The sequence below is a fragment of the Oxyura jamaicensis genome, chromosome 1 (assembly GCF_011077185.1).
Source record: "Oxyura jamaicensis isolate SHBP4307 breed ruddy duck chromosome 1, BPBGC_Ojam_1.0, whole genome shotgun sequence".
Lineage (NCBI taxonomy): Eukaryota > Metazoa > Chordata > Aves > Anseriformes > Anatidae > Oxyura > Oxyura jamaicensis.
Genome location: NC_048893.1, coordinates 80769301 through 80796945, shown reverse-complemented (window position 1 = coordinate 80796945; position 27645 = coordinate 80769301). Strand labels below are relative to the sequence as shown.

The 27645-nt window shown below is 47.3% G+C and overlaps 2 protein-coding genes across 2 annotated transcripts; one reads left to right on the top strand and one right to left on the bottom strand.

Moving 5' to 3' along the window:
• The first annotated feature begins 39 nt into the window (after nt 1-39).
• CLSTN3 (calsyntenin 3) lies at nt 40-17424 on the top strand. The gene is made up of 18 exons (XM_035313706.1): nt 40-176; nt 2990-3112; nt 4059-4254; nt 4749-4957; nt 5269-5418; nt 6053-6238; nt 6716-6985; nt 7245-7357; nt 7437-7599; nt 8789-8845; nt 9612-9769; nt 9952-10100; nt 10582-10808; nt 12071-12241; nt 12828-12973; nt 13106-13241; nt 16390-16607; nt 16681-17424. Exons 1-18 carry the CDS (start codon nt 92-94, stop codon nt 16849-16851), a joined length of 2928 nt encoding a protein of 975 aa, XP_035169597.1. The 5' UTR covers nt 40-91; the 3' UTR covers nt 16852-17424.
• A 60-nt stretch (nt 17425-17484) lies between these two features.
• LOC118159131 (solute carrier family 25 member 36-like) lies at nt 17485-25796 on the bottom strand. The gene is made up of 7 exons (XM_035313758.1): nt 25640-25796; nt 21075-21251; nt 20564-20641; nt 20163-20263; nt 19487-19553; nt 19000-19283; nt 17485-18901 (listed from the first exon to the last, which is right to left on the bottom strand). Exons 1-7 carry the CDS (start codon nt 25768-25770, stop codon nt 18702-18704), a joined length of 1038 nt encoding a protein of 345 aa, XP_035169649.1. The 5' UTR covers nt 25771-25796; the 3' UTR covers nt 17485-18701.
• Between the last annotated feature and the right edge of the window lie 1849 nt (nt 25797-27645).

Sequence of the window (27645 nt, the reverse complement as noted above, 5' to 3'; positions counted from 1 at the left end):
GCAGCTCAGGGCGTGCCCAGGCCGCGCCGGGCCGCCGCTGTCCAGCACCGCGGGCGGGCTGCCACCCGCCGCCGCCGCCGCCGCCGCCGCCATGGGCGAGCCGCGGCCCCGCGCAGCCGTCCTCCTGCCTCTCCTCTGCCTCTGCGCCGCGCTGCCCACCGGCGCCGCCAACAAAGGTGAGCGGAGCGCCGCGGGCACGGACGGCGGCGGGGCAGGGGCTGCGGAGCTCCGAAGGGACCCCCCGGCCGCCCCCCGCGGCGGGCAGAGCGGCGTCTGGCAGCTCCGTACGTCCGTCCGTCCACCCATCCGTCCGTCCATCCATCCATCCATCCATCCACCCATCCATCCGTCTGTCCATCCACCCATCCATCCATCCACTTGTCCATCCATCCGTCCATCCATCCACTTGTCCATCCATCCATCCATCCATCCACTTGTCCATCCATCCATCCATCTGTCCATCCGTCCATCTGCGGTTGCGGTGCAGCTCCCCGCTGTCATCTGTCACATTTTGCCAGGGGGGCTCCGAGGGTCCCCAGCCTCTCAGGCTTTCTTTGCCCTTTCAAGCGCCCTAACCCTGTCCCCTCCCTCTACTTTCTCCATCCAGCACTTACCACCTATTTTTTTTCCTATATTCTTTCTCCTTTTAGCATTCCCTTCTCGTTTTCCCCATCTCCACCCGCTTGCCTTGCTTTTGTTTCAGTTCTTGCCGTGCGGGTTTAGCTTTCCTTCCTTAACATGCAGAGAGGGGATGTGTTGCATCCCCACAGATCCCTCTTGTCTCAGAAACACATCCTCTATCTCCATTTTCCAATTCATGCATCCATAATCTGTCAATAGGAATTATTCCACGGGTACGTGTTAACTGTGCAGGTTGCTTACATAAGGCAGTATCTTACGTGCTAAATAAAATAATAATTAAAAAAAAAAAAAAAAGGGACCGAAACCAAATGCTACAGCTCTAATGTTCTGCATGCGGATGTTCTGTGAACACGTAGGGTGATGGAGAAGGATGTAGGTTACTAGACCGGTGGCTGTAGACGCAGGCATGAGAAATTCATTCTAGGGGAGTCAGCGAGACAATAACCGGATGGGGTGGGGGAATCTGAAACACGCAAGGGTCATCAGGGAATGTGACATATTAGCGTGTTTTCGGCGCTCTGGACAGAGCTACGGACAGAAGGTGCAGCACAGGGCTCTGTGTGCGCTGATGCTGGCAGGGGCATTTTTTTGTACTGCTCGGGCTCCAAGGGACCCAGCTGCAAGGCAAGGCCCCTTGTGCTCTGTATTTTCTCTCACCTTTGTGAATTCACATGCTGAAATATAAAGGTACCCACCTTTGGCAAATGATTTCGGTTTTATAGGAGCTTTCTTGAAACTGGTAGGAGTCTGTGTCCTGAAAATATTCCCCAAATACACTTCTAATCCCCAAGAACTCGTACACCAGGAAATCAGACTTGTGATTCCCGAGGTGCAGGTGGATGCAGCAAAGGGTTTCTGTCTCTACCATCAGCTTGTTACCCCAGCAACAGGGCATTTTTGGCATTTGTGGCTCTGGACTCCCACCTCGGTGCTGTGGTGCACGGACTGGGACTGACACCGAGTGGAATCTGGTGGGGGCAGCGGAGGGGTGGCGTGAGACGTGGGCACTCGCACACAGGAAGGATTCCTCCTGCATACTGAGCAGGATGGATGTTTCTCCGGGTTTCCTACGCAATGCTCTGTAATCTTCATCAATACGGGGAGAGAGAAATGCCAGCCCACACTCTTCGCTTCCCCGCCGAGCTGCGTCCACCCGCTCTGCCCTGCTGGTGCACCCCCGCTCCGACCCGCAGTCCTGCCTGTTGGCCCATCACCCAGCTCCAGCAACACGGCTTGGGCCTGGCGGGCAGCAGCGACCGATGGTAGGGGATGCTGTCCCTGTTGAGTCAACACAAGCGCCATGGCAGTACGTGTGCTGCAGAGGATGAATCCACGTATTGGAAGTAGTGCCCTTGAGGGGAAGGGCTCGGTATCCTACTCCACACCAGCCACGCTGTGCTCCGAGTACTGCTTGGTTGTAATGAATCTTGGTCTCCAGGGGGTGGGAGAGTGGGGGATTATCTGGGAATGGGGGTTGTAACTAGGACATGTAATGTAATCTCTGAGGCCCATTTGGCAGGGAGTGGGCATGGGGGAGGGGTTTTTAATTTATAACGATTTTTTTCCCCTCCCCCCCCCCCCCCCCCCCCCTTTATTTCTCCCTTTCCCTGCCCTGGAGCCTATGTGATAAAGATTAATTTGCTATTTCTGGGCCCGTGACATTTTTCAGAGCCTCCTGCTGGCGGCTGCCTCCATGCCAAGCCTGGCTGGGCTCCAGCCAACGGGCTAAGCAAGGAGGGGCCAAAGGAATATGGTGCTCACCATGGAGTGGGGAAGGAAGGAGCAAGGGACTCGGCAGATTATTATACGTGTAGGGTGACTGTCTGAAAAAGTGTACCTGGGTACACGTGTCTAGATCCTTGGCCTTAGTCCAGAGGGTGGAAGGCATAGGTGGTAATGGCTGCGTGCAAGACTTATCCCCTGGGGACACCCCAAGGGAAGGTGTCTCCTGGGTCCTTTCATTATGGCTTCAGTGACCTAAAGGATTTAGCATTTGGAATCTTGCTCCAGAGTCAGACTACTCGTGTCTATTGCTTTCATTTTTTAATTGCTCCAGCTTTCCTGGGCACCCAAGTGCCTCTCCACGTGCTTCTAACAAGAGGGTAACTACAAGGCCAGAAGGAGCACGTTGTTTCGGATGAGGTCCCCAGGAGTGAGGTAGAACAGAACTAAAGAAAAATAGCTGTTTCTTCCCAGCCTACTTTAGCTTTCTTTATTTCCAGAGAAGAAGGTGGGGAGGGGTGGTTGCTACCTGCCACTGGATGATATGCTGCTCTTTTTCTACCAAATCTATCATTTTCGTCTAATGCTTTCCTCTGCTCCATCCCTTACCCCAAATTTGCCTCAGCAAATAAGCACAAACCCTGGATTGAAGCTGAATATCAGGGCATCATCATGGAGAATGACAACACAGTCCTGCTCAACCCACCGCTGTTTGCACTGGACAAAGATGCTCCACTGCGCTACGCAGGTAGGTGGGCAGCAGCTTTGGGAAGGGTGGGAGGCAGGGAGACAGAGGTAGGGTCACATTCATCCCCGTGCTGGAGACTGTTCAGGAAACGATCACCTCCAAACCTCATTTTGGAGGAGGTCCCCAGTGAAGTCTGGAGCCAATTTGGGCACAGCTTGATTTAGGATCCTGTGAGCTGTTTCCCTTAGGGAGGGGAACTGAGGGTGGAGCCAGCTACTTTTTGACGCAGTTCTGCTATTTCCAAAGATCACATGCACAGCTCTGTGTCTACGAGGGCTGGAGGAAGCTGGTAGGGCACGATTTGCTGGCAGTTCCACATCCCTCACAGGAAGCACGAATCCCTGAAAGTACAGCTAGTGCTTCGGTGCTTTTACAAGGTTTTTTATTCCTAGCATTTGCCTCATGCCTGGAGCTCCCTCATGCAAGCCCCCTCAGCTTTGGGAGAGAAAAAGGGGTCCCTGTGAGCTGAACTCTAGGATTTAGGTGACCTTATTTGTAATTCCCTGAGATACTGTGCACGTCCTGTATTAGATGGATGAGGCATCATGGATTTTCTTGCTTTGGCTGTCTGTCTGAAATATATGGCCTGTTTTTCCTCCTTGAGGGGTGAAGAGATGAACTAAGGTGCTCTCTCAGTACTTTGACAGTATACCCCTCATGCACCTAGCTTAAGCCTTGTAGCCTCTAGTTTTTCTTGATGCTGGGCAAGAGTTCTTGCTGTGGGAGCAGCCTCCAGTAGAGGGCAATCTACATCATGGATGTCTGTAAGAACTGGTAGGAGGAACTCCTAGGAAACCAGCAATTGCACCGCAATGAGATGATAATAAAGGAGAAAGGAGAGTGCAAGTTAGAAAGGAAGAACATATAGGAGTGGGAAGCAAGGGGGCATATCCTGCTCTCCTCAGTCCTCTTTCTTCTCCCCTTCCTCTCCACCTGTGGGTGCCAGGTGAAATCTGTGGCTTCAGGATCCATGGGGCAGGGGTGCCTTTTGAAGCTGTGATCCTTGACAAAGCTACAGGTGAGGGACTGATCCGGGCCAAGGAACCAGTGGATTGTGAAGCACATAAAGAGCACACATTCACCATCCAGGCTTATGACTGTGGAGAGGGACCTGATGGAGCCAATACCAAGAAGTCACACAAGTAAGTCCATGCAGTCGTTAATACACGTTACAAAATGTGATCTGTCACATAAATGCTAGTGAAAAATGCTGTGGGGGCCCTTCCTTTAGCCAGGGTTATTTTTTTTTCTAGCCATGATGCTGTAACTCAACATGTGAATAAGACCAAACACAAATGTGATGGTCCTGTGCACTGGCTGAGTCACATGAGTAAATACAACAGGAACAAGGACTGCTTGAGAGTTGTGTCTGAGTGGTGCCTTACATTACTGAATACAGACAGAAGGTCCAGATGACATTATCGGTCCTTTTAGTCTTCCTCTGGGACGGGAAACCATAGTACAAGCTCTTATATACCAACATTGCTGGGTTGAAAACCAGGTCTTTTTCCTTGTCCTTGCCTTTGACATCTTGAAGTCAGACTGGGAGTTTTATGGGAGTGATGTAATCTGAAATTTGGGTGGTGTATGGCTCCTAATCAAACAGTAAGTTCTTATTGATGTTTCTCTGCATCAGGGCCACAGTGCACGTTCGAGTAAATGATGTGAATGAGTTTGCTCCTGTCTTTGTGGAAAAGTTGTATCGTGTCGCAGTGACTGAGGGAAAGCTGTACGACCGCATCTTGCGCGTGGAAGCTATTGATGGAGACTGCTCACCGCAGTACAGCCAGATCTGCTACTACGAGATCCTGACCCCCAATATTCCCTTTCTGATTGACAATGACGGTAAGAATCTGAACCTGCCACGAGCACATCACTCTCCCTTTTCTCCTCTGCTCTCCCTCTTCCAGTCCCATTTGCTGGCAGAACTGTGATACATGAACCACAATTCCTCTAGTACTTCTCATCTCTCTCTTCTCACGCAGAGACTCGGCAGCCATTTTGTGGGATGCTATAGCATACAGCAGAGTGGCACTGTGGGGGAACTCTGCCTTTGTTTGGATGTTTCTGTAGTTGATCAAAAATAGAGTGATTACTAGAAGCAATACGTTTGAAGAGACTTTCTTCTTCCTTGATTTCTTTGTGTTGCTAACCAGGGAACATTGAGAACACGGAGAAGCTGCAGTACAGTGGAGATCGTCTCTACAGGTTCACAGTAACAGCGTATGACTGTGGAAAGAAGCGGGCTTCTGATGATGCTGAAGTGGAAATCCAGGTGAAACCCACCTGCAAACCCAGCTGGCAGGGTATGAAACCTCCAGACATGCTTTTGTCTTGCCTTTATGCTAAACTACTTAAACTTACTGATTGAAAATGTCTGTGTATACACATATAAATTTGTATACACATACATGGTTAAATTCTGGCACCAAACCACCAATCCCATCTAAGGTACCACAAAGCTACTGGGAGGCAACCGAACATGGGAAAATAATTTCTTAGATTACTGTGAACTACTGTGTATTTGATAAGTCTCATAGACAGAATTAAATGTAGATTGCATTCAAGGCTGCTCATCTTGAGGATCTTTGGCTTTTTCAGAGGTGCTGTCTGCCTACAGGGGTCAGCTAAGTTAATGGAATTAAGGGGAAATCAACACAGCTAAATGTCCGCTCTGCCTGATGAGAGATTGAAAATCCAGGGACTGGTGCTACACTGGCACCAGCTGTAGAAGATGAGAATTTGGACTTTCTGTGCTTCCAGGAAATCTTCCCTTGCACTGATACCAGCTGCATAAAGTTGATTTTCAGTGCAGAAGGGGCCAAAAATCTCTCTGTTTATGGGCTGGTGCATAGATGCCATTTGTGTGTGCCAAGTGTTCTGGCCCTGGGTCCCTGGCAGGACCTAACCCTTCTCTTCTCTGTCACTCTTCTTCATTAGGCTGGAACAAAAGGATTGAGTACACACCGGGTGCAGGCAGCCTCGCGCTCTTCCCCAGCATTCACCTGGAGACCTGCGATGAGCCCCTGTGGAACATCCAGGCCACGGTGGAGCTGCAGACCAACCATGTGGCTAAGGGCTGTGACCGGGATAACTACTCCGAGAAGTCACTGCGCAAACTCTGTGGTGAATCAAGTCTTTCCTGAATGAAGGGCAATAGCAGCAAAGCACCCTGCCCGTTTCCCTGAAGGGATTCACGGTGATACCTTTGCGCCTCACACAGCAAAGCTGCTGTGACACACTCCTCATATCTGCTGTAGTCAGCAGGGCTTTGAGGACACCTAGCTCACGTGCTGTATTGAGCACGGGCACCCTGTGGGCACCCTGCCTATATTTGTAAGGGGCTCCCTGTACTTTCTTTTCTGGGAAACCAGAGGTTTCTGTGCATTATCTCATTATGCAGAGTCTATGGGATATCCTTTGGCACAGATGGAAAAGTCACCATCCTCCTCCAGACAGGAGAAGGCCTATAGGCCACTCTTCCTCTCCCTGTGCTCTAGGACATTACAATGAGCCTTCTGCCACCCTCTTCTTCTGTGCCCTAGATCCCAGGCTTCTCAGACTCCTGTGCTCCTGACTCCTGACTCCTTCCCTTCTTGGTAGGTGCTGCGTCAGGAGAGATTGACTTGCTGCCTGTGCCTAGCCCCACAGCGAACTGGACTGCACGTCTCTCAGTGCACTACAGCCAGGACAGCAGCCTCATCTACTGGTTCAACGGCAGCCAGGCCGCCCAGGTGCCTGTGATGAACGGGCTGCATGCCCATGAGGGGCTGAGTGACCACTTCACCCTGTCTGTATGGATGAAACATGCTGTAGTGCCCAGCAAAGGCAGGCGGGAAGAGGAGACGGTGATCTGCAGTACGGTGCAGAGCGGTGAGACACTTTTCCTGGGGAGGTGATGCTGATCTGTTAGAAGGCATTGTCCATGCAGGTGGAAATCCCTGTGTTCCAGAGCAGGGCCTGGGAAGGGGTCCCTCCTTAGGAACATAGGTTCTTCAGCCTCCATGTTTTCTGGGAGCAGTCAAGCCCACTGTGAACACAGTGCTGAGTGCCAGTCATGCAGGCTAGTGCGTTTTTCCGGGCTCTGGCTTTGAAGTATTATATGTAATGCCTTTTGCTTGTCCCCTGGCAGAGGATGGCTACTCACATTACTCTCTGGCTGTGCATGGCTGCCGAATTGCTTTCCTCTACTGGCCATTGCTGGAGAGTGCAAGGCCTGTGAAGTTCCTCTGGAAGCTTGAGCAGGTGAGCAAATGTTTACCTCTTCTCAGTGCTCTTTCTCCTCCTTCCCCTTGCTGATTCCTTCTTCTGCTGTATGCCATAGGTCTGTGATGATGAATGGCACCATTACGCCCTCAATCTTGAGTTCCCTACTGTCACACTCTACGTGGATGGTGTCTCTTATGACCCTGCCCTCATCCATGACAATGGCCTCATTCATCCTCCTCGGCAGGAGCCCTCACTCATGATTGGAGCCTGCTGGACTGGTGAGTGCCCACTCCCTGAGCCATGCTGTTTCCATGTGGGAAACAAAGGAGTGGAGGGAGAGCCAGAAGAGGTGAAAAATGGTGTCCAGTACTAAATGATGCAAACAACATTGCAGCCATCTTGTTGCCTTGTCACCAAAGCCAGTGTGGTTCCTTCCCTTCTTATGGACCAAACCAGCAGGCCATGGTAATAATAACTCAAGCGTCAATGGCAGCTTTATGGACAGCAGCAGTAGAACATGTGATGACAGTTAACTAGCTTTCATGCAGGGGAGAGTTGAAAGTCTGTACCTCATTCAGGTGTTGGCCTTTCTGTCAAAGTTTTTCACCAGAGATCAGAGGTCATTATTTACACTGTTAGTTGTATTGATGGTGATTTGTGTGTCTTGAGTTTCTTTACGGAGAAGTCACAAAGCAGTCTGTGCAGGGGTTGGGTTGGAGAAGAAAGATCAGGTTAGGAATGTAGTTAAGCCACTACCAGATTAAAACCAGTTCTGTGGAGATGTAAGTCTGAGGTCTTTCAGTTTTCCTGTAAGACTGGAGCAGAACAAAACTTAGGGACATGGTTTTGTGGATAATATTGGTGGTAGGAGATGGGTGGACTAGATGATTTGGAGATCTTTCCAACCTTAATGATTCTGTGATTCTGTCCTATGAAAACTAAAGGAATATGCCTGCTCCTTGACTTCATTTCCCCAGAAATTGCTAGTAAGGTCAAACATTTAATGTAGTCCTGCTTCTCCATGCACAGGGATCTTCCCACAGGTCTGTGCTTTCTACTGGCCTTTTGCATCCAACAAATATTAATCAGTTTGGAACACCCTTCTGAAATCATCTGAATTTCAAAGGAGTGCTGAGAACATGGCTTGTTGAGAACACAGCAAGGACCATGTTCCATAAATGGGAATCACTTAATTCCTAGAACAGATATTGCTGGGAAAGGAGGAAAAAAGCCCTATATTTTCCTATTGTATTAGTTACAGCCTCAACATCCCTTTATGAGGGGGACACTGACCTCTTTCATCTGTGTTTTGCTGTCTCTGGGGTTGAAGGGTGCACTGCTTGGTACATGAGTCCAGAGCTGTTCTTTTGCACTGGCTGATATGGGTAATTGTACAGAAACATGCCTGACGCTGTAACTACCCTCTTTCAATGTATAATTGCTTGTCTGAATGTTCTCCTTTTACAGAGGAGAAAAACAAAGAGAAAATCAAGGGAAATGAGAATTCCACTGATACCGTACAAGGTAGGGAAAAGAGAGAAGGTGGTTCTCTTCCCCTCTTCACCATGCATGACTATATCACTTCTTGCATGGTGCCTTCCTTATACAGCTCCTTGATCCTGTCCTGCCACCTCCTGCCATTTTGGGAGGAAAACCCTTATTATTTGGCAGATTGGTCCTTGATACCTGTAGAGCATGAAAATGCTGGTAGGACTATAGCCTGCTTTGAGAAATGGAGTACGCTTTTCATGTGAAGAAAGTGTCCTCATGCCTGGTCATTAAAGTTGGTCTCTGAAGAACACAATAGTCATTGGAGACATCAGGAGATGTCACCTCATCCCTAACTATCTGTGGAACATACAGTTTCTTTTAAAAGCCCTCACAGGAAGCAGAGTGAGAAGGGGACAAGAAATTGTTTCCATCTGGCATTCAGTGGTTTAGCAGAAACTTCTCTATGCTACCTACCTGTCACTGCCCTGGTCTTTCTGTTGGTCTTTTCCCCACCTGGGATTCCAAAATTGTCATCTACTTACTTCAGTATTGTCTGTCTTTTTACTGTCTTTTCATTTCTATGTTCTGTGCACCCCTCTGTTTTCTCCTACCTCCCTTAACATCTTTGTGTCCCTCACACTGTGGCTTTTGTTGTCTTTGCTCTTCCACGTCCCATGCAGTCATCTGCCTCTCTATGTTTCTTGTAAGGGAGACAACTGTGTGTCCCTCACATTTCTGTTGTCTTTGTTCTCTTCCTCACCATGTCTCTCACACCCTCCACGTCCCATGTTTCCCTCAGGAGATCCTCTGTTGATACACCACTACTTCCATGGTTACTTGGCTGGCTTCACTGTGCGCCCTGGTAGCTTGGAGAGCCGGGAGGTTATTGAATGCCTGTATGCCTGCCGTGAGGGGCTTGATTACAGTGACTTCGACAGTCTGGGCAAAGGGATGAAGGTATGCCCATCTGTCCAACCTGCATGGGTCTCCTCCACTCTCCTCCCCAGCCTTGCTTCCCAGGACTTTGCCTGCTCCCCCACCTCAGACAGCTCCCCACCTTTCTCCTTTGTGTCTCTCATAGCCTGGGTTCTTGGCATTTGCTAAGGAATACTAAGTATTTTCTTCTTGTCCACTTCTAGGTTCATGTGAACCCCTCTCAGTCCTTGCTCACCTTGGAGGGTGATGATGTGGAAACCTTCAACCATGCAATCCAGCATGTGGCTTACATGAATTCACTGCGCTTTGCTACCCCTGGAGTCCGGCCACTCAGGCTCACCACTGCTGTCAAGTGAGTGGACAAAGCAGCGCCCCTGTCTAGGTTCAGCAAGACGATTACATCACTTTTGAGTAAAATTAAATCTCACCTTGTATTTAAATTCTAAGTGATGGTCTTGAAATGGGTAAGAGCCTTTCTGAAAATAATTATTAAAGTATCCATTTCGGTACTTTAATACTGGGGTCCATTTGGGTACTTTGATACTGGGGTCATAGGGTCCATGCAGAAAGCAGAACTTCTGCCTTTGCTGATGGTGTTTCAGGCATGTGGGCTGGTTTTAATTTTCTCTGTGGTGTGCAGATATGACCAAGTCACCTGAAAGGCAGTGATTCCTACCATACCTTTCTGTCTTGCACAGCAGGCCACAGGGAATCTCTAGGAAGACTACCAGAAAAAAGATACTCCCTTCACTGACAGAAATGGGCCGAAGATACTCTTTCACAATGTTGGTGGAAAGCTGGGCCAACTGATGCTTTCTGCTTCTCTCCTTCAGGTGTTTCAGTGAAGAGTCCTGTGTCTCCATTCCTGATGTGGAAGGTTACGTTGTGGTGCTACAGCCTGATGCCCCCCAGATCCTGTTGAGTGGCACTGCCCACTTTGCTCATACTGCATCAGACTTTGAGGCTCCTGATGGGGTCCCCCTTTTCCCCAACCTCCAGATCACCTGCTCTATTTCTCACCAGGTGGAGGCCAAGAAGGATGAGAATTGGCATGGTACTGGTGAGTGTAGTATGGGGAGAGTCAGAGAAAAAATGGAAAAACCTGCAAGTGTTGCTGTTCTGCAGAGGAAGTAGAACCCCTGGTTGCACCCAAAACAGGAGAGAGTTTATAAATACAGAAGCAAGGCACACTGTGTGTTAATAGGCTAATTGGTTCTTATCCCTTTCTGCTCCTCCCTGTACATTTTTCATCCAAACAGTTCCTTGCCTCACTCTCTCCATCTTTCACATGCTCATTCCTAATCCATTTTACATTTTGCCTACATTTCCCTTTACTGAATCCAGCACTGGATGTCTTGCCTGTTACTTTCTCCACTCCTGCACTTCCTCAGTCTCCTCCTGTTTCCCTTATTTCTTGCCCCCTTCCAAAGATATATCAGGGGAAGTTCAGATTAGGTATTAGGAAAATGCTCTTCAGTGAGAGGGTGGTCAGGCACTGTAACAGGCTCCCCAAGGAAGTGCTCGTGGCCCCAAGTCTATCAGCATTAAAGAAATGTTTGGAGAATGCTTGTAGATACATGGTTTAACTCTTAGGTTGCCCTCTGTGGAGTCAGGAGTTGGATGTGATGATCCTTGTGGGTCTCTTCCAACTCAGGATATTCTGTGATTTTGTGATTTCTTCCTGCATCATTTGTTCATTTGAATTCCCCGTCAGTTTCCTCACACCCTAAAGTATCTTTTCCCTCAGTTCCCTCTATCATCTTCAGATTACTTCTCTGCACTCTATGCTCCACATATCCTTTTGCTTCTGTTGCATCTCTTTTGCTAATAGGATTTTTTTGCTCCTAGCTTTCTGTTCAGCAGCTTGAGCTTCTTAGAGAAGGCTGGTCTTCCCCCTGCTGAAAGCGATTAGTCTTTATAGTGGTTGCCATTTTAGATAAGATCTCAAACTAGGTTACCAGCAGCTGTGAGAACGGAGAGCTTTCAAAAGCACTCCAGGTCTGTGAATGTGTGAAAATTCCTAATTTTCAGAGTGCCATTGCCAATAGTCATTACAGCCAAGATATGTTACCATGAACAAGTCCCATAATAGTATGTTGTTCCAAAATATGAGTGACTTAGTCACATACGTAAATAATGTCATTAGAACCAGGGGGACTCTTCCAGCAAGTAATTAGACTGACAGTGATTTTACTCAAGATAAGTGCTAGCCAGAGAAAGAAGTCATTACTTACGACGTGAGTATGTCTAAGTGGGTACCATTCCTGCTTTAATTCCTGGCTGACTGGCTTTCTGGCCTTCCTCTTTCCCTTTGCGTTTCAGTGACAGACACACGAATGTCAGATGAGATTGTGCACAACTTGGATGGCTGTGAGATCTCATTGGTAGGAGATGACTTGGACCCAGAGAGGGAGTATCTGCTCCTGGATGGGGCAGCGCTGCAGCAGCGGGGCCTGGAGCTTGTTAACACCTCTGCCTACCTCACCATCGCAGGTATGTCCTCCTTGGCCACAGATGTCTATTTATGCCTCTTTCACTGTCTGTCAGGCATCACTGGGAGAAGCACTTAAAGCAATGTGTTGGTGTACTTTGTGAGACTGAGATATAACCATGTGCTGAACTCCTGGCTTTTGAAGTCCCAGGCTGTTTCCCTTAGGAGGTGACTCCTCCAGCACACGGTGCTGGAATATGGTATCTGAGCTGTGATTCAGGCTTGTATCACTCCTCCTGACTTAGTCCCATTGCCCTTGGGGTCTGGTTTTCTTAGATGCCAGTAGTATTTTGTGTGAAATGACTGGGGGACAGCACATCCCAGAGGTTGTGGACTGGTGCAATGGTAATGTACTGTGCAGAATTTAACAGGGTGGTTGTTCTTGATCCTTTATTCCCTTAAATGTGTTTTAGCAGTGCAAGCTGGGATTTCATCAGATCATCTGCAGACAGCTCCAGCTCTGGTCCCTTCCCATTAACCTAGCCTTGGATTCCTCTGTAGCTCCTAGTTGCTACAGGGGTATTAAACCAGATTACTTTGAAACAGGAGCTTCCTGACCCTACAACAATTATTTCTTTTTGGTCTTAGGGGTGGAGAGCATTGCAGTTTATGAGGAAATACTACGCCAGGTCTCATACCACATCAACCATGGTGCTGCTCTTTATGAAAGGAAGTTTCACCTGTCCTGCACTGAGATGAATGGACGCTACTCCAGCAATGAGTTTACCGTTGAGGTACAAGATCAATACATGCACATATACATGTTTGTATATGCATGGGGAGATCACTGTGGACAGGAATGCATTCAGTGTAGGCTCTATCACAGTGAACACAGGGCTGAATCTCTCACTCTGGTCTTTTTGCAGGTGAATGTCCTCCACAACATGAACCGAGCTGCTCATCCTAACCATATTCTGAGTTCTCAGCAGTTCATACATCGAGGCCATCATTTACCCCCAGAGCTATCTGGCCACAGCTTGGCAAGCACCCATAACAACCCTAGTATGTAACATATCTTTTGGTTTTATTCCTTTAGGTCAGGATGTTAATTTTCTGATATCCTTTTAGAAATTATAGCAGGACATTCCTTGAAGACTCCTTTTACACATCTTACTGAGTTCTCATTATACTGTTTTGTCCCACTCTTCATTAGCAAATGGACTGCAGTCTGTGTCAAATTGTGTTTTAGAGCTTGATGAAACAATTATCCTCCTCTGGTGCGTTGCTTTCTTGATGCAGAAGCAGTCTGAAACCTACTACTTACCTAAAAAGAGCAACTGTGAGCTCATACTATTTCATTCATGCATCTTGCAAAAGTGCTGTGTGGGACTGGGTAACGTAGTTTCAAAAGGAAGCTTCAACAGCAGGAGACAAATGACAATGAAGACTGCCACTGCTCTAAAGAGAGATGGGACCAGGTGGTGATCAACAAATGCAGAAAAATACAGGAGATAGCACTAAAAAGACAAAAAGATATTTATTGCCCCCAAAACAGACGAAAGAGATGCCTGAAAGCTAGGCTAGAGATAAGATTTGTTGGCTTGTCCTGGCAACTCTGTGCCATAAGCATGAAAGGAGTCTAACATGTTTTGACGCCCTTCTGTAAGAAGGAGAATCTGGGGAACTACAGGCCTGTCAGCCTGACCTTGGTGCCAGGAAAGGTGATGGAACAGAATTCATCTTGAATGCAATCACACAACATGTGCAAGACATCCAGGCGATCAGGCCCAGTCAGCATGGGTTCATGAAAGGCAAGTCCTGCCTGACCAACCTCATCTCCTTCTCTGATGGGGTGACCCACCTGGTGGATGAGGGAAAGGCTGTTGGCGTAGTCTACCTAGATTTCAGCAAGGCCTTTGACACGGTTTCCCATAGTATTCTCCTGGAGAAGCTGGCAGCCCATGGCTTGGACAGGTACACTCTTTGCTGGGTTAAAAACTGGCTGGATGGCCAGGCCCAATGGAGTAAAGTCCAGCTGGTGACTGGTCACCAGTGGTGTTCCCCAGGGGTCAGTGTTGGGGCCCATCCTCTTTGATATCTTTATTGATGATTTGGATGAGGGAATTGAGTGCACCCTCAGTAAGTTTGCAGATGACACCAAGTTGGGGGGAAATGTCGATCTGCTGGAGGATAGGAAGGCCCTGTAGAGGGACCTGGACAGGTTGGGTCAATGAGCAGTGGGATGAGGTTCAACGTGGCTAAGTGCCAAGTCCTGCACTTTGGCCACAACTCTATGCAACACTACAGGCTTGGGGCAGAGTGGCTGGAAAGCTGTGCAGAGGAAAAGGATCTGGGGATGTTGGTCAGTGCTCATCTGAACATGAGCCGACAGTGTGCCCAGATGGCTAAGAAGGCCAATGGCATCCTGGCTTGTATCAGGAATAGTGTAGCCAGCAGGACCAGGGTTGTGATCGTCCCCTTGTACTCAGCTCTGGTGAGGCTGCATCTTGAGTACTGTGTTCAGTTTTGGGCCCCTCAGTACAAGGACATCAAGGCCCTGGAGCATGTCCAGAGAATGGCTACGAAGCTGGTGAAGGGCCTGGAACACAAGTCCTATGAGGAGTGGCTGAGGGAACTGGGGTTGTTTAGTCTGGAAAAGAGGAGCCTCAGGGGAGATCTTATTGCCCTCTACACCTACCTGAAAGAAAGGTGTGGGGAGGTAGGGGTCTGCCTCTTCTCACAGGTAACTAGTGATAGGACTAAAGGGAATGGCCTCAAGTTGTGCCACGGGAGGTTTAAGTTGGAATTTAGGAGAAATTTCTTCTCAGAAAGAGTAGTGAGGCATTGGAATGGGTTGCCGAGGGAGGCTGTGAAGTCACCATCCCTGGGGATGTTAAGGAAAGGTTGGACATGGTGCTTAGGGGTATGGTTTAGTGGGTGATACTGGTGGTACAGTGATGGTTGGACCAGACGATCTGGGAGGTCTTTTCCAACATTAATGATACTATGATTCTAATTGGCTCTTCTGAAAACCTCTAGGACTGTTGAATCATAGAATCACTTTCCATTCATTTTTTTGATTACAGTCACTAGAGAGTTCCTGGGCTAGTCATGGGAACAATATGTCTCGCTTTAAATTGTTCAGCAACTCGGCCTTCGGGTCCTCCCAGATCGAAGTGCAACAGATCCGTCCCCTTTTCAGGGTCTATGGGGCCTGGATCAAAAGGAACATCCAGGTCATCAGGGGGCATAACAGCAAAGGCCTGTGATGGCAGTAGCAGCGTGTGGGCCAATGGCGTAGCAGGCAGATCGGTGGATGAGTTGAAGAGTTGAACCTTTGTTGGTGTTGGCCCCCTGTTGTAGAGAGCATGGAAAGCACCTTTGTTTCTAGCTTTTACTGCAGTTTCCTGCAGCAGCTCACCCGAAGCTGATCCAGCCGTGCAGCTGGAACTGAATCACTGCAGGGACAACCTACTGGGAGAGTGCTGAAAAATCACCCTTTGCTGCGCCCTTCCCCAGCTCTGCTTGATCTCAGCAAAAGCAGTAGGAAAAGTTGTCCTTATTTTATAGAGCTACTCAAAACAAATCCATGGAGGGCCTGGGTAAGTTTTCCAGGAAATGGGTTTATCTAGGGAGTGAAGGCTTGACCTACAGGCTTAGAACAAAGAGGAGAGAGCTGGTCTAAGGCTCTTAGATGAATTTCAAGTTTTCTCGTGTGGAGGAGCCAGGCTTTGATTGTGGCACTAAATTAGAAGGCTATCATGGTACTACGCCCCATGTACAAAGCACACGTCTGGGTTCCTTCTTTCTCTACGCCTTACACAGTACCACACTATGAAAATTGTCCTCATTCCCTTAGAGGCTCTTTCTAGTGAAAACCTCTCCCTCCCAATGGGCAGATACAATGACAAATAACTACTATATGATATATTCTGGTAACTTCTGTAGATGAAGCTATGCAGAGTCTACAGCCAAGCTGACATTAGAAAACGCCTGGACCTAGGCATCCTGGGAAACCTCACGGAAGGATACAGCAGCCAAAGGCAGGAACTGCCTGTGCCCAGGGGAGCAGAAAAGTCAGGACATGTTCTTGCTTAGACCAAAACCCCACATTCTGTCCAGCAGCTCTAGATCCTGCAGGTTGGGCATTGGTCAGATAGGAAACATGTTTACGTGAGAGACTGTAACCACATCTTTTCTTTCTCCAAAGTGGTCCCCAGTGCAGCCACTATTATCATTGTGGTGTGTGTGGGCTTCCTGGCACTCATGGTGATCCTGGGCATCCTGCGCATCCACTCCCTGCACCGAAGGGGAATGGCGCAAGAGGTCCCAGGGGCTGCTGCAGGGGGACACACAAGCACTGGCAGCAAAGATAGCGACATGTTCTGGGACGACTCAGCCCTTACCATCATAGTCAACCCCATGGAGGTAAGGAGCAGTCACAGAGGCTTGGGCCTGGGTTGCCAGATCCTTCCCCTTATGACATGTCTCATCTCCACAGTCCTACCAGAGCTGCCAGGAGAGGGCAGCAGAAAACAGCGAGGGCAGAGCTAGTAAGGACATGGAGGAAGATGATGACAGCACTGACTCGGAGACACCGGACTCCCCAGACAGCAATGACGTGGATGACCGACACATCATTGGCAAAAGAGACAGCTCTCACCGCTATTAGGAGCTTTAAAACACCCGTCCAATGGATCCCCAAAAACATATGGCTGGAAGGAGGAGGTGTCTTACTTTAACTTCTTCCTTCCCTCACCTTGTACATGTTCTCCTCCCTCATGTGTCATTTCTGCCTCCCGTGTTCCTTCATCTTCTGCCATTCTCATTGTGGACATTCCCCACATTACTGACCCCACATTTGGCTCTCCTGAGACACATATTTGGGCACTTGCACCTGAGAGTGGCACAGTTCAAACTATGATGAGGAAGGAGGGGCTTGGAAAGAACGGAAAACTGGAAGGAGAAGCCAGCCATAAGGCTCAGAGTGGGCTCACTCACAACCCCTTCCCAGATACTATATATATATATTGTATATTTTTCCAATGTTGTCGTTTGAGGTTTATTCTCGTTTCATGCAAAAAAAAAATCAAAAACAAAAAAAACAAAAACAAAAACAAAAAACACCAGAACACTGCAGCTTGTGTCGCTTTGTAAAATTGTCAATACTCCTAAACTAAATGAATGATGATAAGAAGGATGAGGAAGCAAAGTGGATTTTAAAATAAATGGATTTCAAATAAAAGGTTCAGGGTTTCTGCAGTTTTTCCACTATAAGCCGGGAAATAAGCAGTCCATGTAGCCATTAATGTAAGACTGGAGATTGTCCAGACTATATATTTATCAAAATTATTACCTTACCTTGGAGATGTGTTGTATTTTTAAGTATATGTGTTGGAACAATTGTAGCATCTCCGCATCCCTCCCCCCACCTTTTTGAGTCAAAATACTCTCTCTGTAAAGACAGCGTAGCCTTACCCAGCACACAGGGCTATGAAACCACAGAGGAACAGAAGGCATCCCAGCCTGTCACAGGCAAGTGTTAACACATGCAGCAAAACCTTGATTACAGAAAAAACAATAAGGCTCCTTCCATATATCAATAGAAACAGGCCAAATACTCAGCTTCATCCACCTTTTTACATGATCCACTTTCTCTACCAGCATAGAGTGTATTTCACAACAGGGACTTCAACTTGTAACAGAACAGCCCCAGAAGTTCTGAGGGAAGAAGGTGTGCCTCCTTCTGCTACTTTGGAAAAGAGGGAAAACAAAAAGAACAGATATGGTCAAGACATGGCTATGAGGCCAGTAGCAAAGTTATTAGGGTAGTGCTTCATAGCAGGTTGTGTTTCTTCCCCTGATCTACTTGGTCCAACTCTTCAGACCCAGCAGGAAAAAAAGAGGCTGTCAGCTGCCTGACACTTCTTGGGGTAATAGCTGTAACGTGTTCAGGACCCAAAGGAAGATTCTGCAACAGGACATTTGTTGGTGGTCAAAGTTGAGGCATCCCCAAGGGCAGAAGGACAGCACAGCACATAAAAGTGGAACAGCCCCTCTAAGGACATGAAAGGTCTCAGCACAAGATCTCTGCTTGCTCCAACTCTCTCAGATGTCTCAGCCCTAGCCTGTCTTCACAACTATGTTTGGCTGTTAATGGGTCCAGACGGCATGAAGATGCTGAAGCTAAGATATAAACATGCTTTCTCCTTTATCTCCTTTCCAGTAAATTTCATGTCCTTGTTTCATACTGGAAGCTAAGAGCAGACACTGTCAAACCAGTGCCCTGACATCTTGAGGCACTGGTAGAATTCAAGTCTCCAGAAAGAACAAAGGTGACACTGTACACATTGGAGCTGAAAACGTAGCATAAAATAGTCTTATGTCCTGAGAATGCTATGCCTGACTCAGCCCTGGTATGTGATGAAAAGCACCACCTCTTGGAGCGTGGGAAAAGACCATGTCTCAGAACTATGAGGTCCCTGTATCTCTCCAGCAGCTCATTCAGGTGCTACAGTGTGCTTACAAGGTGGAAGAGGCCAAACGTACAATGAGCTCATAGGTAGCCATCATAATAGCTGTGTTGGGGATCTGTCGGATCAAGTGGGCCAGGAGCCCTCGGTATAAAGCCAAGGGTCCCTCTTCACGGACTACAAGCTGCAAAGTCTGTATAAAGGAATGATACCGTGACCCTTCTTCTCGCAACCGTGTCCGGATTACCTCTGGAGAGACAAAAGGTAAGTGGTATTAGCAGATTGATCCTACAGGCACGGCATCTCCCATCAAGGGGAACAAAAGCAAGGAGTGCAGACAGACTCACCATGAGGATATGCAATGCATGAGGCACATGTTTTGGAGACAGCAGCAGCTCCCATTAGTCCAAAGAAGTCACGGCTGTTTGGTGAAAGTGTGAGTGGTGTGGAAAGGGAATGATGGCCATTTCTCAGTTGCTGTTTCAGTGCTTCATATATGACAAAGTGTATGATGGTCTCTGACACTCCAGCGTAAGAGGCAGTGATTCCACGGTAAAATCCACGAAGGCCTTCAGTGTGGTACACATGCATGGCACACTGGAGGGCATTACTGCTCAGCTCCCCCTTCATCCTGTACAGGCAAAGAGAGGAGGGAGGGTTAGAATAGCATACCACTTCACTGACCAAAAATGCTCTTCTGAACACAACTGTAAGACTATTCTCTGGCATGCCCTGAAGACTCTTGTTTTGCCTGTCACAGACCCCTTCCCAATCCCACCCCCAAAACAGTCATGGTTCGACACGGAATGGCTCTGTACTGGTTGCCTGCCTTACCTGGCTTCCAGCTGCATCCTGGTTTTCACCAGCCAGATAGGGTTGGTGAGTGTGGAAGAGGTAATGCCTAGAGAACAGAAGAGGAACACAGCAGTGAGCACCAGGATCACACTGGCAGTTTGTGAGGAGCTGCTCATCTATCAGCTCCCTGAATTTTGCTTGGAAAACTGTGGTAATTTGCAATTTGAGTGTGACCTTGAGCTCCTGTGGGAGAGGAAACATTTAGGGTAGGCTGATTTTCCTCCTCCCGCATTCTAGCCTTTGTTTGGTAGTAATTGCCAACTCTGCCTTCTACATGACCCTGCTACAGGTGACAAGAAACAATAGGCTAAACTTGCAAGAATGGAAGATTTTGTTAGAGAATTGGAAGATATCAAGAGATATGATTCTGTGAGGGGTCCACATTACACACTGCTTTTCCCACCTGCACTCCTGAATGGAGCTCTTTTCCTGATCGCAGCTGGAAAAAGACTAGAATCAGGAAAGAATGGAGAAACCTTAAGAAATAATCCTAAGGAAAATCAAGAGTGAGAAAACACTTTGCACAAGGAGCTTACTGCTCCAGATGTGGAAGGAGAAAGCTTGAGAATGCAGCAGCAACAGGGAAGGGATGAAACCTGTTTACAGCACAGGAAGAAAGACCCCTTGGCTCTGATTTGTGACAGAAGAGGCTCACCTGCGCAGGCTGCTGATAGCATGTGCACTTTCTTGGACTCTGGTACAAGGACAGTATTGAGCTTCTCCTTAACACCAGAATAAGTGGCAAAATATATAGCCCTGGTTGGAAAGAAATACAAAAGAGATTATAGCTCACCTACAAGGAGCAGGGACAGCACTGCTGGGGGCCTCAGTCCAAATTTTATTCTCAGCACAGGTTTGTCTAATGTGGCATCAGATACCACCTATACTCAGCGCACAGCAGTCATCCTACAGCTATCATCAGAAGGTCCCAAAAATGCTTGTATGATGGGGGCCTGTGGCACAGTGGGCATAGGGCCCTGACTGCTTTCAGAATGTGGAGCAAAAGCTTTCATGAAGGTCCTTTAGAATAGGCAATCCTCAGGGAGCAGTACTTACCGGGAAGGGGCAACCCCAACAAGGTTTGGACCCAGACCTCGGAACAGTGATCGCATGCCTTCCTTCTCAAGGATGGTCCTATAGAAGGAAATGAACAGAAGAGTCAGCAGAACAAAGCTGGAGGCACTCTTGGTTCCTCTTCCTTTCTTCAGTACTTCTTGCAGCATCCCCTCCTCACCTCCAGTGTTATCCTTTTCTGCCCTACTCTCATTTTCTCTTAAACCACTTTTCTCTCCTTCAGTGATTTATTCCTATTTTTATTGACATCATCACACCGAGCCTGATCAAGCTACTAGCTGTGAAGCTTTGCACAGTCCCAAAAGCTGCCTTGCAGACTCAGGGTTCAAAGCATGGATCAGCTGTGAGGAGTATCTGTACCTGTGCTCTGATGAAACATCACTGCACTTGCAGTTTCCAGAGCTTCAACCAAAATGCCTCTTCAATCTCTCCACCTGATGGCCAAACCTTTGCTTCCCTGTTGCTAACAGGCACCCTGCCCTACCCTACTCACCTGAGCAATTTGAGCACTCCAGGGGATGGTGGCGTGGGGTTCACCAACCTCACACTCATCCCTGGCAGCTGAATCTCAGAGAGGCACAGAGGCCGCAAAGTCACTTGGGATGACTGTAGACGTGTCTTCACCACTTCCAGAGGACAGGTCAGGATGGCTCCAGCTGTGCCTCCACATCTAGGGCATAACAGCATAGGTAAAGATGACCCCTGTGCAGGAACAGGGCAATAATTCTGACCCTACTCTTCCACTGCCTCTCCCCTCTAGGAGAGGAGGAGGGTAGGTCCCCCAGCCTGCGTCACACATAACCTCCTGCTCTGATACTGATTAATGCAATAATGGCTTCTCTTGGGACATCTCCTGGCAGCCTCACTCTGAAACCAGTATTTGAGACAAACAGTCCCAAGTTCGTAGGGATTCAGCTCAAAGTTGCTGGACTTTGCATTCAGGATTTCCCAGAGCAAACAGTTCTGCTGCCCAGTCTCCCTGCAATGCTTTCAGCTGACATCTCCAGGCACCGTGCCTCATACTCTGCAAAAGCAGCATTGGCTCAGACAAGGGTAGCACAGAACTCTCCCACCCCTCAGCCTGCCTACGTGTTTCAACATGTAATTCATTCAGCCCCACGTTTTCAAGGCCCTATAAGCAGGATCTGTACTTTCTGCCAACAGCCACGCTCACCCACTGCCCAAGTTGCTTAATGAAAGAAGACCCTGACCTTCACCAGACAGAAGCTATTTTTGGAACTTATGAACCATAAATCAGTAACACTGAAAGGACACGTAGCCCCTTTTCTCCTTTCTGCCACACAGGGACAAATCAGAACCAGAGTACTGATATGTTCTATTGGGCTTTTGCCCATTCAGATCCTGTAACTGAGAGCTACAGGCTGCTCGGTACCTGAAAGACTTTTCTGAGATGAATTTGTATAGAACAGCCATGACATGAAAGCTATCTCCAGACAGAGGCTTGATGAACAGGTGCTCTATCTGCTACAACCAAACTCACTTTGTTTCATAAGAGACAAAGGGTAAAAAATCCCTCACTCTGCTCCAGAGAAAGAAAAGCCAACTAAAGAACTACACAGTGTCAGGGAAGAATCATGTATGTCAAGAGAACTACATATGAAGATAGAGGTCAGCGAATGGCTAGAGTCCTGAAGAGTTATTCTGAAACAGTCTATGCAGCTAAGACTATATATACATTGCTTTTATAGCCTTTACTCCTGGGGCTTCATTTATTGCTGCCTGCAGGTTAGAGGAAAAAAAAAAAGGCCTGGATACATATTGTAATGAATTCCAAGAGTTAAAGATCTAACTGATGAATTGGTCTAAAGGCAAGTTACAGGTTTCACAATGCCAGCAACTAGTTATGCCACTCCATTACATTCGTGCTGCTTTGCCAAGCCCTCTGCAGAACTACAGAGCCTGCAATGGTGATAACTTGCAGAGCAGCTGATCAGGAACAACTTTTCCCAGCATATGCAAGCGGCAGGAGTCAGGTAGACCATGACCTAAGAACTTAACTTGGACTCAGAAGACAACATGAAGCAGTGAGCATCATGGCTCACATTCTCTGGATGATCAAGCAAACCAAGACAGCCTATTTAATGATCGAGGAGTTGTGATTTACAAAAGCCACATCGATTTTTCCCATGTAGACCATACTCATGCAAAGTTCCAACAGTTCTATTCTTTACCATGGTTTGTATCAGGCATATCAGTAGAAACTCCAGACTTACAGGTCTGTTTTTTCTTGATCAGAAGTGCAGTTTCCAGCTCAGGAAAGGACTGAGAACAGTGGTGAGAGAATAAGAAGTTTAAATAAACGGTGTAAATAGAGCAGTTTCAACTTCTCACCTAAATGCTGGACAACCACTATGACAGGACTACATATAGTGAAGCAGTTGCTTGGTACCCTAAAGATTTCTTTAATGACACGTAAGGAGGTACAATTTTATGCAGTGTTCTTACAATGTTTAATTTCTTCAAGAAGCCCCTACCTGAGCATGGTCAGGATATGAATTTGAACCCAGGCCCCAAATACATATAAAAGTTTCCTGAGTTCAAGTTCTTCAAGCTACTGACGTGTATAGCTCATAGAGAAGAATCCAAAAAGCTCTTTTAGTAAGAGCTAAAGAAAGTTATTCCTTTGCACAGTGGTCACTTGATCAGCAGTAAGAGTCTGAGGTAAAAGGTTCTTCCTAGGCCACTATGGCTAAATGGCAAGACTTGAGCATTTTTTGAGAAGCCAAGAACTCTGACTAAACAAAGCTAAGGAAATAAGATGTATCAGTTGTTCAAAACTAGAGGAAATCTTAACTATAATGCCTTAACATGCAATATAAAAAAAAAATAAGGAGAATCAGTCTCACTCTTCCCCCCGACTCCTAAACCATTTGTCAGTAAAGAATCAAAGAGCAGTGGCCCTGCAAAAGTCTAATCACCACTAGGCTAGACCTAATAATTTTCATTTTTTTCCACCAAAAAACAGGAGGTGACATTTAACATGACAAAATCCATGGGTGACAATGATTGTCACAGTGGCAAATAACAAGCAAAGCTGCAATTAATGGCAAGCAATGAAAAAACGCATGGAATCCAGCAGTCACCAAGGGTCATTAGGCCCTGCTTAAACAGATTGTTTTAACAAAGACAAAACCCTGAAATCTCTATTCCAGAAAAAAAGCAACATAGGTAATTCCTGCAAAATATGACAGAGAATAGCAGTGGACAACCAGTACAACATGTACTCCCAGAACAAAGCAGTGCCGAAAAGGGCTAAAGGAAGAAAGCACGTAATTTAACCCCAGAAAAGAGTACTTGCTTCTACATCTTGCTTTCACATTTTAAAGTTTGCAAAGTTCACTGCAAAGCTTGAGGTGGAAGGAAAAGAGGATTAGTACAGAGAAATATAAAAAAAAAAAAACACCATTAACATTTTTTAATGATCTGAAAAGGTTATGAGAACATGCACAGGTGTGACAAGGTTAACTGGTAATTCACATCTCAGTCCTTGCTTTGGCAAAAATGCTGATGATTTGAAGATCTTCCTTTAAGAACTGCAATATTACATCAGGCAAATTTCCATCTAAACCAGGATTCTGTCTAAGACACAGGCTAATGACGATGGCCACAGAAGAGTATGAGAAGAAATATGATTCTCCAGAATTTTCTCCCAGCTCTCTGCAATTTTCAGCTCTGAAATTTCTTCAGCCAAAAGTGTTGCATTGCATTTAATGGCCTTCAAGACATTCTTTTTAATTCATCAGTCTAAATGCTTTCTGGACACATAAAAAGCTTTTGCCTTCTCATAACCTGTGGCCAGGAGTCCCCCAGTTTAACTGGACACTGGGTTAAAAGCTGTGCTCTTGCACTAGTTTTGAATAAACGCCTCAAGTTTCATTTGATAGTCCCTAAAAGATAAAACGAACAACTGTCCCTTCATTATTGAGATCTGCTTAATTAGATGAAACAGTATCACTGCAGCAATAACCTGACCTTATTTATCTCTTGGGTTTTAGCTAATTGTAATTCAAAGATTACTGCTCAATTGGCTGGGACAGGGTACAGCCTGACAAAGTTCCCACTAGCAAATGTTCTGTTGCTAGCTGAACTCTCTTGGTTTTCCAAGAACCAAAGCGGAAAATGAGGACGAAAAAAAGGTTATGAAGAAAGCTAAGAAATATGAAGAAATATATAAGAAAAAAAGCTTAGCCTTCCAGATACTGTGACTAATTCAAAGAAGAAATTAACAAAAGAGAATGGCGTACACAAAATAGCACAGGGAGCAGGCATGGCAAGTACACAGAAGCAAAGACTGACATTGCACAGTTGTATCACCTGCAGAAAACTGGAAATTTACTAATCAAGTGCAACCAAATTATAGGCTTTATTGTACAGGCTGCATTAGGGACCTTACTGTCACACAGACTCCAACAGGTTGGTGGAACTGGAAAACGGACTAGATGCTTGTCTGGACAAGGGAGTTCAGCAGTTGCTCAACAAGTCTGGAGGACCGTTACATCTTCTGTTTTAGAGCATCATGAACTTTAAACACCTTACTGCTTTGCAATTTAAATGGCAAACGGTTCTTAAAGAGAAGAGGGCTGAAGTGCAGAGGGAGAAGGGCCATTCTCAAGGGCACGCTGTGAATTCAGAGGCACTGCCAGGATTCACGCTCCAAACTCCTGACTCACCAGACCCAGTGGGACTATTTAAAACCAGAGAAGATGTGCAGGAATCCACGACAAGCTGCCACTAAGAGCTGGCTGTCCTCCCAAAGGCCATGATGCTCCATTCAAGCTGTCCTGCTGCACATCCTCGCCCCCCATTCCACACCCTGCCTCCCTCCCCCTCCACTCACGGAAAACCCAGCTGAGGCCCCCGTGACTTCACCAGGAAGCTCCCCTTCTCCCCACACTGCGCAAACACCGCCAGAAGCAGGGGCAGAGCCGCAGCCGGGGCGGAGGCGCAGAGCAGCGAGCCCGCAGAGGCCCGGGGCAGCCTCGGGCTCCGCGCCGCGGCCCGGCCCGGCCCTGGGCAGAGGCCGGCGGGGACACTCACCCTCCGGCGACCAGGTGGAGCAGGGTGCTGTGCTGCTGCTGCATGGCCGGCGCTCTGCGGGCACGGCCCCAGCCCCTCGCCGCAGGCTCCCCGCGGGTGGCGGCCTGGCCTGCCCGCCCTCCGCCCAGCATTGGCTGCCCGGCGCCGGAGGAGGTGCCCGGGCGGGCCGGGCGGCGGTGCCGGCGGCATGGGGACCGGGGGTGGGGGGCAAAAGCAGATACAAGGAAGAAATTCTTTACTATGAGGGCGGTGAGGCACTGGAACAGGTTTCCCAGAGAAGCTGTGGATGCCCCATCCCTGGAGGTGTTCAAGGCCAGGCTGGATGGGGCTTTGGGCAACCTGCTCTAGTGGGTGGCAGCCCTGCCCGTGGTAAGGGGTTGGAACGGGATGACCTTTAAGGTCCCTTCCAACCCAGACCATTCTATGATTCCACAACTCTAGGATATCAGATTGTATATATATATAAAGATAACCTGTAGGTCAGATGACATAAGTTTTCATATCTACTCAGCACTCAGTACTGAGTGACACGGGACTGATTGTCTAATTTAGGCACTGCACTGCTACGTAATGGGCAAATGTGAGGAGGGTTCAAAGAAGTGAGTAACTAGTCCAGGCCTTCTAAGGAGGAGGACTGAAAAAATAAAATAAAATAATAATAATAATAAAAAAACTTAGTCTGGAAGGAATTGAAAGAAACATGGCAATTCGCTCCAAGTGCATGCAAAGATACTTCAAAGAGAAAAGAAATAATTAGCTTTTCTGTGGTGTGTCAGCCCATAAATAGTGCCTGTCAATACAAAGGCAGTAAGGGGAAGACCAGTAAAAGGATTGGCCTTCTGTTCAGTGGAAAATTTACCAGTGATACCAAGAAATTGCACGTATTTTCCATTTGTTTTCACTGTGGTAGAGACTAAACTAATACGTAAATAGCAAGTGGGTAAAAAGTCATTCTGCAGCAGGGAGATAGATTTTTAAGTGCTAAGGTAAATTCAATGCTTTCAGACCAGTTATGATTGATGAAAGTCATCCTTTGATGGCTGAAGAATTGAATGTAGCAAGATCAAACCAACTGGCAATTTTATTTGAGATTGGTAGAGAATAAAGAGGTTCAGAGGACTGGAAAAGGCCAAATATATTGGCCATTAAAAATAAGATAATCTAAGGAATCCAGCCAGGCTTATTTTACTGCCTTTCCCTGTGGTAATAGAACAAATACATATTAAATCTTCAACTTACATTTTCCATTTGTCAGAAAAAAAAAGTCAAACCAATCACAGTGTATTAACAGGCCTAGTGGATAAGTAACAACAGTTTGACTTCAGTAAGGATTTTGATTCAATTTCATCTGTCAGTCTTATAAGCTAGCTAGGAAACTTGGGAAACAAGATGTATTGAAAATAGTGTTAGAATCTGATGCAGATTGGAAAACTGTAGGACTGGTTTTCACAGAAGATTGGAGATCACAGAAACACAGAATGGTTAGGGTTGGAAGGAACCTCTGGGGGTCGTCTGGTCCAACCTCCCTCCTCAAGCAGGGACACCTAGGGCAGGTTGCCCAGGACCATGCACAGGTGACTTTCGAAAATCTCCATGGAGGGAGACTCCACAACTTCTCTGGGCAACCTGTGCAAGTGTTTTGTCACCCGCATGGTAAAGAAGTGCTTCCTGATGTTTAGACAAAACCTCCTGTGTTCCAGTTTGTGCCCATTGCCTCTTGTCCTGTCTCTGGGCACCACTGAAAATAGCCTGGCTATGTCTTCATTGCTTCTACCTGCAAACAGAAATAGTCGCTGCCTCAGCTGTCCTTTCTGGTTCCTCTAGTTGCATCACAGTCTTTTGAGACTGTGGGATAAATGGACCTACCCAACTTCTTGTCTAAGAGCTAGAAAGTCTCACTCTGCAGGTTTCTTTCTGTTCCAGCAGGTGGAGGGACATCCAGTCATCACTCTAGCCTTCGGCAATGACAAACCATGATTGAGCCATGGAAGATGCTCTCTCTAGGC